Source organism: Amphiprion ocellaris, chromosome 5 (assembly GCF_022539595.1).
Source record: "Amphiprion ocellaris isolate individual 3 ecotype Okinawa chromosome 5, ASM2253959v1, whole genome shotgun sequence".
NCBI classification, from domain to species: domain Eukaryota; kingdom Metazoa; phylum Chordata; class Actinopteri; family Pomacentridae; genus Amphiprion; species Amphiprion ocellaris.
The window spans coordinates 15,528,762-15,545,694 of NC_072770.1; the positions used below are offsets into that span (position 1 = coordinate 15,528,762).

At 39.3% G+C, this 16,933-nt stretch overlaps 1 protein-coding gene and 1 long non-coding RNA gene across 2 annotated transcripts in view; one reads left to right on the forward strand and one right to left on the reverse strand.

The window, feature by feature from the left end:
* cntn3b (contactin 3b) overlaps positions 1-4,352 on the forward strand; it is a 59,599-nt gene extending 55,247 nt beyond the window's left edge. The window contains exon 23 of the mRNA XM_023261309.3: positions 282-4,352. Within this exon, the coding sequence (XP_023117077.2) occupies positions 282-373 (92 nt within the window). The 3' untranslated portion in view covers positions 374-4,352. The remainder of the gene's footprint in view (positions 1-281) is intronic.
* Positions 4,353-11,990: 7,638 nt separating this feature from the next.
* LOC129348898 (uncharacterized) lies at positions 11,991-16,441 on the reverse strand. Its single transcript, XR_008601641.1, has 2 exons — positions 13,383-16,441; positions 11,991-12,146 (listed from the first exon to the last, which is right to left on the reverse strand). It is a non-coding gene; the product is annotated as an uncharacterized LOC129348898 (long non-coding RNA).
* Positions 16,442-16,933: the final 492 nt, after the last annotated feature.

The following is a 16,933-nucleotide window of genomic DNA, read 5'->3' on the forward strand; positions in this document are numbered from 1 at the left end:
CCGCTGCTGTGCAAAATTGTGAGGCGGCTCAGTTTGCCGCTTTCTTTGATGTGATACCAACTTTATCTTCTCGGGATACTTAAATAGCCTCTCCTGTTGAAAGCCAGTAATAATGTAGATATGGGGAAGGAAAAAAATATCATGCTTGGCTTTTGATTTATGAAGACTTGTCAGAAATTTAAGGGGGGATAGCACTGCCGATAGAGGTGCAGGTTTTCTTCTTTTGATGGGAATGTTATTTCTGGTTCCTCACAAGCTGCTCTGCTGGTTTTTGGTTGCAGGTATGGGAGCGCGGGGCTCTGGATCGAGCCGCCTCAGCCCGTTGTGCCGCTCGGCGGTCCTCATCAGTGCGTTGCTCTCCTCCGTCTGGTGATGTCTAATCACAGCCTATGGAGCGCCCTCCCTCCCCCCTCCGTCCCTTCAGTCAGCCTGTCCTATGTTAACCCTCCACTGGATTTGGCACCAAGCCCGGGCTTCAGTGGCAGGACTGGGAAAGACTGGAAAGGACTGGACTGCGCCAAACTCTTAAAGGGACCATGCCACTTCCTTTAAAGGACCATCAGATAGAAACGTGATGATTTGCGTGCATGATATTCTTTTGTTATTTCTTCCAGCGTCATAAGTGCCACCTGTGCTCTAGGTTTTCATTTTAAGAGTTCTGATGTACACATGACTTATCTTCTCAGTATCTTTGGAGATACTAATGCCTTAAAAACCCACTTTACATATACAGTCCATACCAAAGTAGGTGAAAGAGGCTGCTTGCTTTATGGTTTCTTAACTCTATAGAAAAACTGTTCTGCAAAAAAGAATTTATCTCCTCATGGTCTCAGCAGAACAGCTAGATTATATGTCAAAAATGTTTCAATCGCCGTTAACCAGTAACCACACTTATCCCGTTGTTGTGCAGCTTCTGCCAAAAGAAACATCAGACATCCATTGCAGGCTTCAAAGTTGCACCTGGCTTTGTCACATATATGAAAGACGCATAGCAAATTGATCAACTGTGCCTGAAACCCACTTATTTCTGCATACTAAAATAATATAAAATCTGTTCAAGAGCTATGGGCTCCCAAGCTGTAGGCCCCTATCTACGCTACTCAGCTAGACCTTGGCATATTCCTCTATCTCATGCTCCTCTAAATAATAAATGCCTATCACACTCTGTATTCTCAGTCTAGCGAGAAAGCCGGAGATTGCGGAGAACAGAGACGTGTGGTGTTACTATGTCAAGCAGGTCCCATGTGTGCTGTTCTTCCTCTGCATTTAGACGACCTGTGTTCTAGATACGTTCATCATATCATAGAACATATACCATCCACACCCCAGCTGACCAGCTGGCCCAGTGCACAATGGACTACGGGATAACAGTGCCTTCACTAGAGCTCACTCCATTTATTTTTTTTGCTTCCTCTTCAGATAGCTCAGGAGGTAGATTCATGTTGCAGCAGAGGCTTTGTTTGCTTTTCTTTTCCGAAGAAATTAGTTACGAAAGACAGGAAGCTCAGAATGTAGAGAGAACCCATTATTGGAAATGTTATGTTGATTAAATTTTCATTGAGACACCGGAGCACCTAAGACAAAAAGGGGTTGGAAGCTTTAGGAAAGCCGCAATGGATTGAGATACATGGCAGAAATTTTTTGTCTCGGTATTTATGGTCTGTGGTATAATAAATGTATGACTCCATCCGTAGAAGAATTTATGGGCTATTAAGGCATAAGAATAATTGATGCGAATACCGTGGTGAAAGAACCCTGACTGGAAATGGAGCAAAAGGCAAGGCTGTCATTTTACCCCAACCTCATCACCATCTGTTGGACACACACCAGACTGAACAGTAACAAAAGAACATCGCTGCTCTGCTGAGGGAGCTACTTTTCACGCCCTTTTATCATGTGGATGAGTCTGTCAAAAGCCACCCAAGTAAGAGCCGAGGTGTGATTGCTGGGGTCCTGACAATGTTCAAGTGGAAGGATACAGTCAACTGAACTGCTACACATTACTGTGCCTTTGCCGAACATGGGGCTGCGTACGGTCATTAGCTAGAGGCTGTTGTCGTCTGCATTTTGCACTCTTTACCCCGCTTCTCAACCCGTCCCAAAGTCGAATGAAAGCACAAGAAATTGATGCAAGGTGACTGGATGTCCTCACTTACCCGTCTGAACAGGTGTGCAGACCCCAGAGGCCTCGTAAAAGTCCAAACGGCCGACATAATCAGGCTGTCCTATCTGCTCCTTGACTGGTTTTATAAAGCTCTGTGCTCGTTGATTAGACTGCTGCAGACCAGTCAATGGGATATTGATTTTCCTGCCCCATTATTACAGCTGTCACAATTCAGCTGCTTGATTGACTGATGGCTGCTTTTTTATTGCACTTGATCTGTTGTGTTACAGTCTGTGATGTTTCAGATGTCCTCCATTACTCCCTATCACACAACTTCAAAGGCATCCTTTCAGTTTTTGTCGTTGTGGTTTGGTTTGACCCGAGATCTCACTGTATTTGCTCAGTTTTTTGACAGAATTTACTGTTCAGATTTAAGTATTTTTGTAGTGTGGTGGTAGATTGTGACTTTCAATTGGAGCAGTGACCTGAAATTGATTAGATGGTTAATTCTTTCAAAGTACACATCAAAACAAACCCACTGTTGGGCTGTTGTGCTCCCAGCAGTTGTATTAGTGTGTTTATTTTTTTCCAACAGCATAAAACCCAAGTCACACCAGCATTTAAAATGGTGAAATTTCATGTCACAAAAAGCTCAGACGACAGAAATCCTTTTTTCACCTCAAGGTCAAAATTTTCATATCCCTGACATTGCTTATCTTGAACAGACGGCCCAAGAATCCAAAATAAAGGGGCCCAACACTGTTTATTTGCTGTGTTGTGCTATCCAATTTTATGTTGGGTGTATGAGCTTCTCTACAAATATGGAATGAATTTTTAAACAGTTATGTTTTCAGTGGGGCAAATTCATTTCTTGAAAAAACTGTTGACTTACAGCCAATTTATGGCTTCCGTATGTCCGACAGAGACTTTAAAAACGGACAGTGGATGCAGATACAGGGCTGTCATTGATGCTCTTGAAATTCTAGCAATCTAATCTAATAACAGTTAGTTTCAAACTGGGCTGGAACACTATGTCAGTGAATATTCCTGAGGCATGCCGAATGCAGTGGGACGGACGTAGCACAGGATCTCTGGAGAATTTACAACTTCCTACTGTGCTTGGGCACCGTTGATGAAAAGCATGTGCAAAAAAACCTCTTTAAATGAGGAATTATAAAGCTGTGGATGTTTTAAGCACCGTTTGATACATCTACAGCCGGCACTCTTGCAGTCTGTACAGTCCACTTGGTCACACATTTTGGATTGGATTTCGATTTTTGGACCTTTGCAGATTGATAATGAAATTTATGTTGCATGTATTATTGCAGACTATTGTGGACCCTTGTCAGTGCGTAAAGCATGAATTGGCCTTTAAAGTCACGCCATTGACAGGCAGTTTGGAGCTAGCTAGCTAAAGTTGTCTCCCACTGTTCAAGAACTCTTTGCTGAATGAATCCTGAGAAGAAAATATCATTGTAGTGGAAATAAGCCAACACAGAGAAAAAGTCACAACTTTAGTAACTTACAAATCAGTCTCCATTAGCATCTGTTTCACAAACGTGCAGATGAATGTCACTGTGCTACTTGCTGGTGTGACCGGGTCTTAAAACAGCTTACGTGTTGATCCACGTGGTGTTAGTATTTCCGTTAATATCCAAATAAGGTAACCTGATCGCCAGATTGCAGGCTAATAGGTTAATAATTTACACTATGTACTTGTGTGGCAGTTTTCTCAGAGCTTTCTTATTATTTAGTTGTAGTTGAGCCTAATGTCTCTAACCTCTTCTAATGCTCACATAAGAAGACAAAAGTATTATTTCTAGCTTTGTGCTTTAATACATACAACAAAGTACAATCTAAAGAAAGTATTTGGAGCTGGCTGGAGAGGTTGAAATCTATTGATTACAGAACAACAACATATCTATTTATATCCATAAGGTCAGTTCAGTCAGTGGTTGTCGTTGGTAGGAAGGAGAGCACCCAGTACAGTGTAAATAGCTTGCATATATTTTTTAAACATGGCCATCGAAGACAACCTTACTGCTTTTATATAGTGTGTTCTCTGAGCTTAATACTGGTGTATTAATCCATGATCTCTGTGAGATACTGACATGTAGAATGGCATTTTCATATTGAAAAGTAACTGTATTGTCTTGTATACTAAAACTGTGCATGTTAATCATTGTTTGTGAATTTGTGTTGGATTTTTTCTAAAACTATAACTTAATAAAAATGTTTATTCCAGTCATTGCTGTTCTGTCTCCAGCTTCTGCCAAATGCACTGGCACACACAGCCTTATAGTGTTAGTGGATTTTTGATAATTTGGTTGCAAATTTGCAAGAGAATTTGTAACAATAAAGCACAATATCAGCTAATCAGTCTCAATTACTGGCTATCATGCCTGATGTCAAAATCTAGTTTTAAGAACAGCATATAGGTAATTAAATTGTGTTTAATCAAAATTAGCATAAATTGACTAACATGCAGTGCACCTGGAGCCAGGACGTATTATTTCAGCTAGGATTACTGCTTAGGTTTTGAATCCACGGACACATAATGCAGCTGCAGAGTTTGCTGTGTGCACTGTTTTGCAGGCAATAGGCTGCATAGTGTACACACTGCAAAGAGGTCAACGAGGGCCACACAGCAGAGGCCTCCTAACAGATTAATCTAGCTTTGCTGAATGATATAGTTGAAATAATTATCATAACATTAAGGATATTTCCCCATAATAGCAGGTGTTTCACAATGGTACATCTATGCAGAATCACATATAATCCAGCTAATGTCCACAGCAGTGAACTATGATTGAGAGCTCTGCACTGTGTGAGATAAAACTATTTATCAGACAGTTTTTTATTTGGAAAACACTATGAAATGATATAACAGTTTACCCAAAAGTAGAAGATTACAGACACAATCTGAAGTCAAGTTAGGTCACAACCTGACCAAGTATTCAGGGTGTCAAGACTGAGACCTACTAAAGACTGAATTTGTTCTAAATCATGCAGCTCTTACCAAATGTAACAATGATTAGTTGGCCTCCTAAGGATAAATGGAGATATTGATATATTTGCAGGCACCCTGCAGCACCTCATTATTCATGGAAGTTCAAGCTAGAGGTTTGTTCCGTTCAAATCTCTGATAGTGTTTGTGGTTATAAGTAGAAAGTATGCTTAACATCCATAGAATGACCCAATTTTAACCCCATACATACTACATGCTCATAACTAAAAGATGTATAGATCTTTACCCCCTGCTGCTGAATAATGCATAGCAGCTCACTGAGAGGACTTTACAGATATCAAGTGAAAGCTGATGTGTAAATGACAAGTATTAACTGATTAAAGTAAAAGCAACTCCATCCATAATCCAAAGCCAGTAACGGCAGAAAGCTGCTGCTTGTGGGATTCACACATAGCTGGCAAGCAGGCCTTTTAGTCAGTGAGATCTAAACAGGATTACTTTATGCCACAGCAGTTTGTAGAGCAAAGGAGTGTATCAGAATATAATCACCCGATTCATCAAAGCACAGCTTTCCACTGGCTTCTCGGCTGTGCATTTTACCCGTCATTAGCCCTGCACAGGCACAGAGTCTATGAAGAATAGATGTTTCTTTATTTATGACCAGGGGTCATATCTAAGTAATACACACGCCATGGGATTTGAACTCGTGCTTTTGTGTCAGAAAAGGTTGCTCATTTGCTTTCATCCCTTGTTGACCCCCATGTTTGGTTTTTACAGTATTTATGAAGAGAGGCAATCTATTATGCATGTAAATGATCACCAGTGAATGTCGTGTTGTAATGAGATATATAAGGGTGCAACACAGTTCATGCTCTTGTGGTCTATTCTAGTTTTCAAAAACAATACTCCTCCAATTTGGGGAAATTATTTTCAAAATTGTGGTGACGCGCAACAGGAGGGTTGTTTCATAAGTTTCACAAAATATTAAAATATTTACAAAATTCACACTTGCCTAATTTTTTGTTCTACAAAAAGGAGCAGCATAATTGCCTGCATTGTAATGATAATAATAATAAGAAAAGCCCTCAGAGAGCTCAGTACTCCACCAAGGCTGCTCAGTCATTGCATCATTTCCGACGACTAAAATCATGGCGCTATAGAATGAGACCATTTAATAGAGATGTACCCACAAACAAAATGACCTTGCACTGAGCACAAGTGTGTGTTATGTATGTGTACATTATCTACCTGACCTTCCCTGAAAATTTCATCCAAATCCGTAAGTCTGTTTTAGGTTAATGTTAGCAACAGACAAACCTACGCCAATCGTCACGTAACTCCTTGGCGGAGTAATAACTTTATTTATATGGCACCCTTATGAACAGCATTCAAAGTGTTTTGACAGTCAAAACATGCAAACACAGACAATAGGGCAACACATAAAGAGACAAGGCAGAGCATTCAATTAAAATAAAAAGTAAAAATGATATAAAGTTTAATTGATTATGAGCTGGATTTGAACGTATATCAAACAAGGGAACTAGGCAGTTTAAAAATTAAACAATAAGCTTGAGGGTTAGAAGTTAGAAATCAAAATCAAAAGATTAGACAATTACAGAATTAGAGATGGCATCACACTAAAGAATCAGGCAGCTGAAATTAAAATAAAACAAGAGAAAACATCTCAAATAAACAGGACATAATACAATATCAGTAAAATCTTAAAATCAATTCTAAAACAAACAGGGAGCCAGTGGAGGAAAACCAAGATAGGTGTGATGTGACGTTGTCCGTTAAAACCGGTAAGAAGCATTAGTATTATAAGCGTAATTTATGTATTGTTTATTCAAGCTGAGATGTTTACGAATTACTGAAGGTCATTTCATGCTTTTGAATCTATTCCTTAATACTGTGGGTCAGGATTTTATAATTAAAGTGTTCTGGTCTTTCACACAGAACCACTCAAGTTATTCATGACAAATGATTACAAAATTCAATATACAGAAAATTTCCTTTAAAAAGACAGAAGTACAGCAATTTATCTTTGTATGTCATCTCTTTTTTCCCACTGAAATACTTCATATTTCTTAAATTCAAAAGACTCCAGCCTTCCTCTCATATAACCTCTGCTTTATTTCATAGAATTAGTCAGACTGATTGGTAGAAGGACAGAAAAGGAATCTGACCTTGACACAAGAACCCTCATCCTCATTTTTGTTTCCTAGAAAGAAAAAAAAAGTTGAGTTGCAAAGTTACATTTATTTCAAGGCCAAATATTATGTTATTACAAAGTACTTGCAAAGTACAACATTTTTAGGAAATGTGTTTATGTGCTTTCTTGCCAAGAACTGGATGTGGAGATGGATTTCATATGTCTGTGAAATATAAGGCTTTGGCTTAGTTTAGCTTGGCATGAACACCCATTTACTGCTGGCATTACATGTGATCTCTGTCTGGATACTTTATCTACATGAGGCGATCCAATCCCTGCATTACAATGCATCCAGTGTGTTCCTGATTGTCATTCTCAGTATGTATAGGCAAGGCTGACTGAAGTAGTCCAGGTCAAGGGAAGCAATGCTGCTATATGGGCTCTACTTTTTCTATTGCTTATCTTATCCTTGTGCTACTATTTGTAGCTTTTACAAGGACAGCCTGAGCTAGCAAAAGGAGGAAAAGTGATCGGGATGCAGAGTGTGTGTTAAAAGCAGGCATAAATGAGGTTGAAGATTGGTAGCAGAAAAGAAGAAAAGCATCTCTTTTTTGTATGAATTAAACAATGGAAATGTAAGATGCTAAAGCTGACTGGCTATAGTGCTGCTAGAAGGTGGATTTTGTTACTATAAGTTTCAAACAGACTCCTGCACACTGTCTAACTTGCAAGAATATATTCTTTCACAATGGTTTGGTGCGACGACTTCATCAGCAAAATGGTTTGCGACAAAGAGAAACCATCTTAAATAGGTAGTCGCTGTAACTCTGCAACCAATCACATCCTCCATGTTCTAAAGGAATGTATGAGTCCCAGAACACCAGTCTAATGATAAGATTGGCAGATTGCTAAATTGAATATTTACAGATCATATTCAATGGAAGAAATCACAGAAAGATTTTAGTCAGCCAGTGTAGGAATAGGATAAATCCAGTATTTATGATGTTTGAGTATTTTATCATGGTCTCCAACTCTAAGTTGGAGGGTGACAGTCACAGAAATGCAATGAAGGGATGTCATAGTGTGCAGCTCTGAAATGCACAGCTACTGAAAAATGCCAATCATTTCCACATATTGTGCTTTGGTGCTCACTGATTCTTTGTTTAATGTTGGAAGATTGTTTATTGTGTGTCATTTTCTAGTAAAGTTTAATCTGATGAGGTGCCTAGTCCTGCCCCAGACAATCTTGGATGCACAACAATCTAGAGATATATTACCAGGTCCACTTACTAATGTACTCTGTTGATTGTGTCCATTTAAACTGTGTATTGATACATAAATGTTGCATGGATTTCTGGAGGCGTAGATACTGATTATATTTCTATATTATTCCAGGGAGGATCTTGAGGTGATTTATTTCTGAGGTAAGTCATCATTAATATTATCCTTCTTTGTATGCTAGGTGAACTGTTGTCTGCTTAATATGTGTATTTCCTTAATTACAATAGCCTCTGGAGGCCTGGAGGATCTATTTATAGGAATTCACTTAATTGTATGTATACACTTCCGGCAAGGCGGGGTTAATTCTTAATTATTACTATCAGAATAGGTATATACTGGCAGCAGACTATTGAGACTTTGTTGCATTTATTATCAAAGGATTCTGTTCATTTATCAGTGCCTTTTCATACTACATGTAAATTATTTCTCAAGGTTCATCTACATATGGCTCCTGCAAGAGAGCTGTAAATGGGTCATTCCATCTCCAATCATCCTCTTTTGCTCGACCATTTCTGATTTGCCTCACGTGTTCATAGTATAAAATGTGGATAATTATAAAGTAATTTAATACATTTCAGCTGAATGTATCAAATACCTACCAATGTATCTCAGAAACTATTAAAGATAAAAGCCTGAAATTTATACATTTTTTTTCACATCATGCCACTTATTGAGAATCTGTAATACTGGAAAAGTAAAAAGCCCAATCTTTGAGGACACATTATCAAAAACACTGATAATGCAGACATCAGTCAGTGATATTCTGAACCACATGTAGTTGAGCGTCACAATAACACAGACAAAACACACAGAATGCTTTTTCTCTCGTGCAATACTTGGTCACAAATACTATTTAAATTTTGAGAACAATTTGGGAACTCCTGAACTCTGTTCTACTTCAATTAGGTGATGTACCTTTGTTTGTTTGTTTTGTTTTTGTGGTACAGCTTGAGATACTTATATCAATAGCCCATCAGTAGTTTATAGGCAAATCCGAGATGGTTGAGCAGAAGGCCCCTGATGATATGTGATGGAATAACCCACATGTGTTTTTGGGGATGCAGTCAAACCTTTGGGGATTTTAAGAATTCATATAGTATTTTGCCCATTTCATTTCATAATTTTGGGGTAAATTTATGATTGTAACAACTCAGCTGGTAGGGTCAGGTGGGTGTAACAAAAACAACCAGATGTCATTGATTAGGGTAAAGCAATTTATTGCTCAGTGACCAAAGTAACATCAAAGTGACCAAACAATGGCTAACAGAGTTCTCAACCTAACTAAAGAAAACAAAACAACCAAACCTAAACACAATAGCAACACCCACAACAAAGAACAAAAACTAATATAAATGAGTACAGAGTGCACAGAATTAACTAAGTAAAACAGGTGACTCCTAAACACACATTACCCACAAGACACAGGACGTGAATCACCACCCCTCAGTGGCTACGAAACACACTGGACACTAGTAATTTCTCACCTAGTTATGCAGCTGCTAACAGAGGTTACAGTCTTCACCCAGACATGAGTTCCTGTCACCCAATTAGCAGCTGCTAACAGAAGCTACATTTCCAAGTAACCACCCCTCAGTAGCTACAGAAAATAACTAAGACCCACACAAAGCATAATGACAAGAGGCATCAGGACAAACGGATCACATTAAATCGCAGCTGCCTTGACTGAGAGTTTGGTTGTAGATTTATATCAGGTGTGGTGATGGTTGGAGTCTTTTGGGAAGAGGAGCTGTGGTTGTGGGTCAATCTGGTGGGTTGGGAGGTGGGGAGAACCAGGGCTACGAGGAGGTCCGGAGTTCCAGGTCAGTCATTCCTGATGTCTGCCAGGTGGGATCTGGAGCTTAGTCTTCAGCCAGCTGTAAGCCATACAGGCTCCACAAACCATCTCCCCACAGAGAGGAGCACAACGTCCGTTACCAACCACATGACTACCAGAGGACCTAACAATGACTGTCACTCTGTAAGTGTTTTCTACCTTTCTGTATATTAGTAAAAACTGTCATTCAGTAGAATGATGTTTGGTACTCCAAGACTTCATTTCATACATGTAGGATATGTCTCGTTATGGAGTTACAGCCACTCCCTTTTTAAGATGGTAACAAATCATTTCCATGATGAAGCTCATGCACCAAAATTGTAGAAAAAAAAGTGTCGACACTAAGCATTAGTGTGTTTGAACCTTTAAGGTAGGCTTGTCCCTCTTCTACACAGATATTTCATGAAACAGATGTGTGAAGAGTGTCTTTGTCTGACACTTGGTTATCTTAGAACAGAAATAAACTCAATGTTTATCCAATTTTTATACCAGGCTTAACACACCAGCTACTGGCTGCAGCTTTTTCCGTGGCCATAAATGAGCATGTGGAGCAGATCAAATAAGAAGTAAATGAGTGTACTGATGTTGCAAAATGTTGAATTTTTACTTTGATGGTCCATACAAATACATTCCCTGGTTTTATGTCAACTGAAATCAATAGCAGCTCAGCCTGTAAGGAAAGCTTGGTATTTTATCTCCTGTGTTATGGAGGGGCGGCCATAAATGGTTATATTTATAATTATAATAATCCCAAGGCACAAGTGCAAAGAAGAAAATATACATTCAGGTAGCTCAGTGCAAGGTTGTAGCACGAATGGTATTTGCAGTAGAAGGCTGACAGCTATTCAGGAATTAAATGTGTTTATATTCAACAACTGGGTTCTACTAGAATGAGGGTACTAGTGAAAATTGATTCAACTCTAGCAGGGTGTTAATATTTTTTCACACAAAGGGCAACTCCATCTCCAAGATTTACATCAATGCAATATACTTCTAAAATGTATATTATGCATTTACGTTGTGCTGACAAAGTGGATAGAAAACAAGTGTGTACTGATGTTTAGTGCATAAAAAAATGTACTTTCCACAAGACAGTGTTGCACAGGGACATCTAGCATTCTTCTGAATGTCTTCTTATCATAAAGCTATTGGTGTCCCAGATGCCACATAATCAAAGATGAGAGTGACACTAATTAAACCAGAGGATGTAAACACACATTCAGCACACAGATTTCAAAGGAAAGCAGTATTTTTACATACAGTTTTTCTTAATGTAGCAGTTCTATAAGTGCCAATCTGATCATTAACAGAACTAGAAGCTTGGATTTTAAGGTCGAACAGCCAGTATGCTTTTATTACATGTCTACATTCTTTTATACATTTGTTCGATTTAATTGATTTTCATCAGTTTTCTGTGAGATACAAAGGAAGCTTAAAACCTTTATTACTTGAATATGAGGTTCTAAAATGATCCATTAGACCAACAGATGAAGACTTCTGCCACAGTCAGTATTCACAGCTTTCCTTTCAGCCGTGGCACTGCTTTGTCCCCGGCCACTCTGGATGCTCCATCAATGTTCACTAATTAGGAGGGCGCCTTTTACTTTTTCATTTTTTTCTTAACAGACAACAAGGGAAGGGACACAGGAGGGAGGTTTGAAAATTAATCACTGAGGTTTATTAATGAGGGGGTATCGGCCCTGTGTGGCCAGAGAACAATATGAAAAGGAGCAATCAGAGGCGAGATCCATCCATCACTCTGGAAACTGCGAGGAGCCACCAGCGGAGAGAAGCTTTCAGAGGCAATCTTTAATGTGGGCACAAGTGAAGAAAGAAGAAAATCATCATCTCAAATGGCATGTAATTATCTAGACCTGATTTTAAGCTGTGTTATGAATGTTTGCTACTGTTTAAAAAGGCAGATAGGCCGTATACATTGTTTTTGAGGATGGATTTCTCTTTAAAGCACTCCTGAATGTCATCCTGTAACCTTTGTGATGCTACTTTTACCTCCACTGACAGAAACACGAAGAATTCATTCTCCAGAATCATATTTTCTGTGCAGTAGATTTATACCTGCTCGAGCTGATTGTTCTGCATTGAGTAAAATGTGACATCTCTCTAAAATTTACCCATAAAGCTCCATTTGGCCTGGAATTGTTACTCACTATTAAATTTTTTAAAGAACAATCTTTACTGAATTTAACACGACAATATATTTTTAAAAATCTGAAGAGCATGTGCAATTAAGGGAACATTATAGGGTTGAGAGTAAAAAGTGAGAATTATAATGATTAGTGCCGGTAAGTCAGTTTCTTCGAAGAGTCAGTCATAGCTGTTTTGATCATGTAGCCCATCAAATGTGCAGCAGGTTCTGGGGAAGGTGCTGATTTTAATCTATTGATCTCTTCTGGAGGAGGCCAGTAAGTGTATTTTTAATGACCATGTCACTGTCAATCACAGTTTGATATATAATCATGCTGCTTCTAGTTTTCCAGTTAGATTTTAACCCCATCCTAAGCACATATGTAGGTCGCCTTTCACCCACTCCAATAATAATTAAGCACAATTACCTGCTGGTTACGGCTAACTTGGTGATCCTCCAGCCTGGTATCATGAAATTACTCATGAGTGTCACGCCAAATGACTTGTTGCATGTTATCATGACGCATGTTTTTGCTTTTCATGTGTTATTTCACGCTGTGTAGAGTCAATGAATGATACCCTGCCCCTGATCTTAAACAAACCGTGACTGTTTTGTGCGTTACTTTAATGCTGTAAATCGACACCTGAAACACAGGAAAGCACATTAAACATGAAATGTGGAATCCTACAATATCATGTTAGATCATCCTCTGATTTATATTTGACAGCCAATGAAACCATTGTGACAACTGACCAATATTAAAGCCTGTTAGTACAGCAAGATCCCTAAATGTGCAAATTTTAGATTATATTTATATCTAAAAAAGTGGTATATGCTTTATTTTAGATGCTCAAGAGTGAAAAATGGGTTTCAAATGGACAAAAATAAAAAACAAACCCAAAGATGATGATGTTACGGGAACAATCTGGGACGAGGGCCTCTTTTATCATCTGTGAGGTCCAGGGGAGCTTTGACTCATTAGGGAGCTTCGGTCAGACCACCTCGTCCGGCTCCCAGATCTCTCTGAGCTTTAGAGGATGAATTCAAGTCTCCTTCCAGAAGGCAGCTGGTCAGGCGTGGAGGGCCAAGAGATGGTGGCTGTGCGCTGGAGGTTTCTGTGGCTGACTTCATAACCACTGGCAAGTCCTGAATGAGGCACATAGAGCCAAGTGAGAGGAGAAGTAGGACATTGGTTATTGTCGTAGGAAGCAGTGGATGACTGGAGGTTATACACCACTGATCTAGGAGACAGCTGGGTAGCAGGAAGTGTAACAAATCCTAATCCTGTAGGATGTGTTTGCGCTGTTTTAAATTCTGTGTTGATGCTACCTCTATAAAGGTCTGTTCCTCAGAAAAATTAACTCTTTTAACAATTCCACTGAGCTGATTTCATTGAATCTGTTTAAACCTTTCACTGCTTGGTTTGGAAATCTGAATTTGTAGTATAATAACAGACTTGGAATTTCTTTTTTACAAAGTGATCTCAGTGAGCAGTCAGGTGGAGCTCTTTTTCATTTACAACAGACAGGTCCTTAGGAAGATAATCCTATATTACATTGCCAGGACCATCCAATACATGGGGAGTTTGAGCGATTGCCTTCAGGCTGTCGTTTCAGGGCATCTGTCTCTTTTATCCCAAGAGCTATTGATGTTCTTAATGGCAGTTAGCGCTCTGACTGTGTTCCTTTCACTACTCTGGCGCATTTGCACTGTTACACATCTTGCATGCAAAGGCCTGATATTAAAATTTTCCTGCATCAGTTTTTGTGATTTGTTGTGGTTGTTGTTATGTTCTCCCTGTGCTGTTTGTCATTATGTGAACTCTTGCTGCAGAACAAATTTCTCCTTTTAAAAAAAATAAAGATAACCTAACCTAACCTAACCTAACCAGGCATCTAGCTAGATGGTTTTTACTACAAATCCCAGAGCAGCAGGGAAAAATCTGAGCAGAGAAAGCGAAAGAGGATGTTTTTCTCCCTCCCCCAAGAATACCATCAAACTGCCCTTGATATAGGCACTTAACCCCAGTTTGCCCTTGTGTTGCTGCTCTGTGGTTAACAGCCGAGGACTGTGACTGTGCTGGGCAGCTCCCAGCTGTGAATGTATCTGACTGAATGGGCATGTAGCTTCTCTTCATAGATAAGGGGATGGCAAATTAGAAAAACAAGGTTAGCATATGCCTCTGAATGCTAACAGCGTTTTGTTTTCAAAGGGTGACCTAGATCAGATAAAATGGGGCTTTTCAAGCTCAGAATGTGACCAAACATAGACTTGGATGGTTCGGGGATTAAAAAGCAGTCCCTTTAACCTTCTATTATGAATTTTAATGCCACAGTCATTTCAGAAAAACTATATAACAGAAGCCAACACTTAAATTTCACCTCAACTTTGAGTCTGGACGCTAATTCTACTGTATTATAAGTTGGATCTCATTTGTGAAATGTATATCCTTGAGTGGGAAGCTGCAGTCGACAAAAGTAATCCTATCCCACGAGCTTCTCTGGAGCTGTTTGGAAGCTTTCAATTACATCAGAAAGTGGAACAATCAAGTAGTTAACACAGATTGTCAAAAGTTATTAAAGGGGAACTGTAGCAACTGTACACATTAAAGTCTGTTCACAGGTGTGCTACAGAAGTGCTACTCTTGTATGCAGTCAAAATGTGTTAATTAGATAAGCTATTGCATCAAGTGTTGCTTAGGCCTGAAGACGAAATTTGAAAATGAAAACTTAATTTTCTGAATTGAAAAGAAGTGAGCTTACCAAACCTCTGTTGCCTGCTGCTCATCTCTGCTTTAGGCAAGAGGCTCCAGGCTGCATTAAGTGCTACCAGTGTAGCAGCTGAATCTCTGACTGGGTAGAACAATGTGTGGAATAAAAATCACAATACATCTTGCATTCTATTGCATCAATTTTGGCCATCTTTGAAAACATTTTAAACTGTCTGTGAGTTTGCCAGTGTCATATGTCAGAGAGGGTGCTATGTTAAATCAATATTCTTTTAAGGGAAAAGTAAACACATATAAAATGTTTAATACCAATATCCATATGTGCACAATTACAGTGAGTAGTTAGGACAGTGGAAAGTCATCTGCAAACTTATGAATATTTACGATGGACTGTGTGGATAACAAATTTACACTTTTTGTGCTTCAAGTTCCCAGACTCAGCTAATTTAAGCTTCTTGGTTAAGAAACCAGCGTTGACAGTGAGAATAAGTTCATCCAAATAAATTTTTGACTAATACACCTCTTAATACATGACACAGTTAGAATAAAACTTATGAAATGAGCCTGCCAAGACAGGCTCTTTGTATCACCTTCAAGAAGATATGAGCAGAAGTCATTCATACTGTAATGCTTCGGATTCAAATCACACGCTACACAGCCACAAAGCCATGACAAATATTCATGCTTAGCCCTCACACCTCTGTTGCACCTCTTAAACATATCTGAAGAGTGGGTTCTAGCACAGGGGTAGCCAACACGGTGCCCGCGGGCGCCTGGTTGCCTGCAGAGACCATGTGAGTTGCCCACAACGCATGTTCTGAAAATAACACTAGTCACCATGAAATTCCTTATTAAAAAATATAGTTGCTGTTCTTTTAAAATCAAAAACACTTACATTAATGCAGATTTTAAATTACAATATTTCTTATAATTAAAAAAAAAAAAATAAAAATGTCTTCGGTGTAAATGAACTTTGACTTTGTCCGAGTCAAAGTTCACTGCGCATGTCAAACCACCACGTCATTCTGCTGAAGCTTCCGGGCGCAGACACTTTGGGAAGCTAGATGTGGTTTTTACCCCCAAAACTTGACAATAAAAGTGAAAGAGAAAACGCTATTTTCACGATGACTGGGAGAAAGAGTTCTTTTTCACGACAGTGAAAGATAAATGTATGTGTCCTATTTGCGGGGCGACTATTGCGTCGGCAAAGCGGCACAATGTGGAGAGATGCTACTTTAGCCGCTACATAGCTTCCATGCTAACTAGCCACCTGCTAGCGCACATAGACTGTATGCGCACTACGGACAGGAAAAGCCTGGGACTTGACATCTACTACGCGGCGAAAAGTTTCTTCGTGGAGAAAAATGTACCATTAGAAAAGCTTGTTTCGGTGGCGACGGACGACGGGGCTTCCCTCCATGACGGGTCGGCATGCAGGCTTCATTGTACGATGCAGAGGTGATCCAGACTTCCCAACATTCCTACATTACCACTGCATCGTTCACCAGCAGGACATATGTATGTACAAAAATGACTGGATTTGATCATGTGATGACTCGTGTCGTGAAGATCATAAATGGCTCCAAAGCCAAACAACCAGGACATTGAAGGTGCTGCTGGAGGAGCTGCCAGCTGAACATGGTGACTAGGGTGATGACTTTTTTACAACCTCATATCCCTGTATCATAATTTGATGAACTTTTATTAAAGATTAGATAAA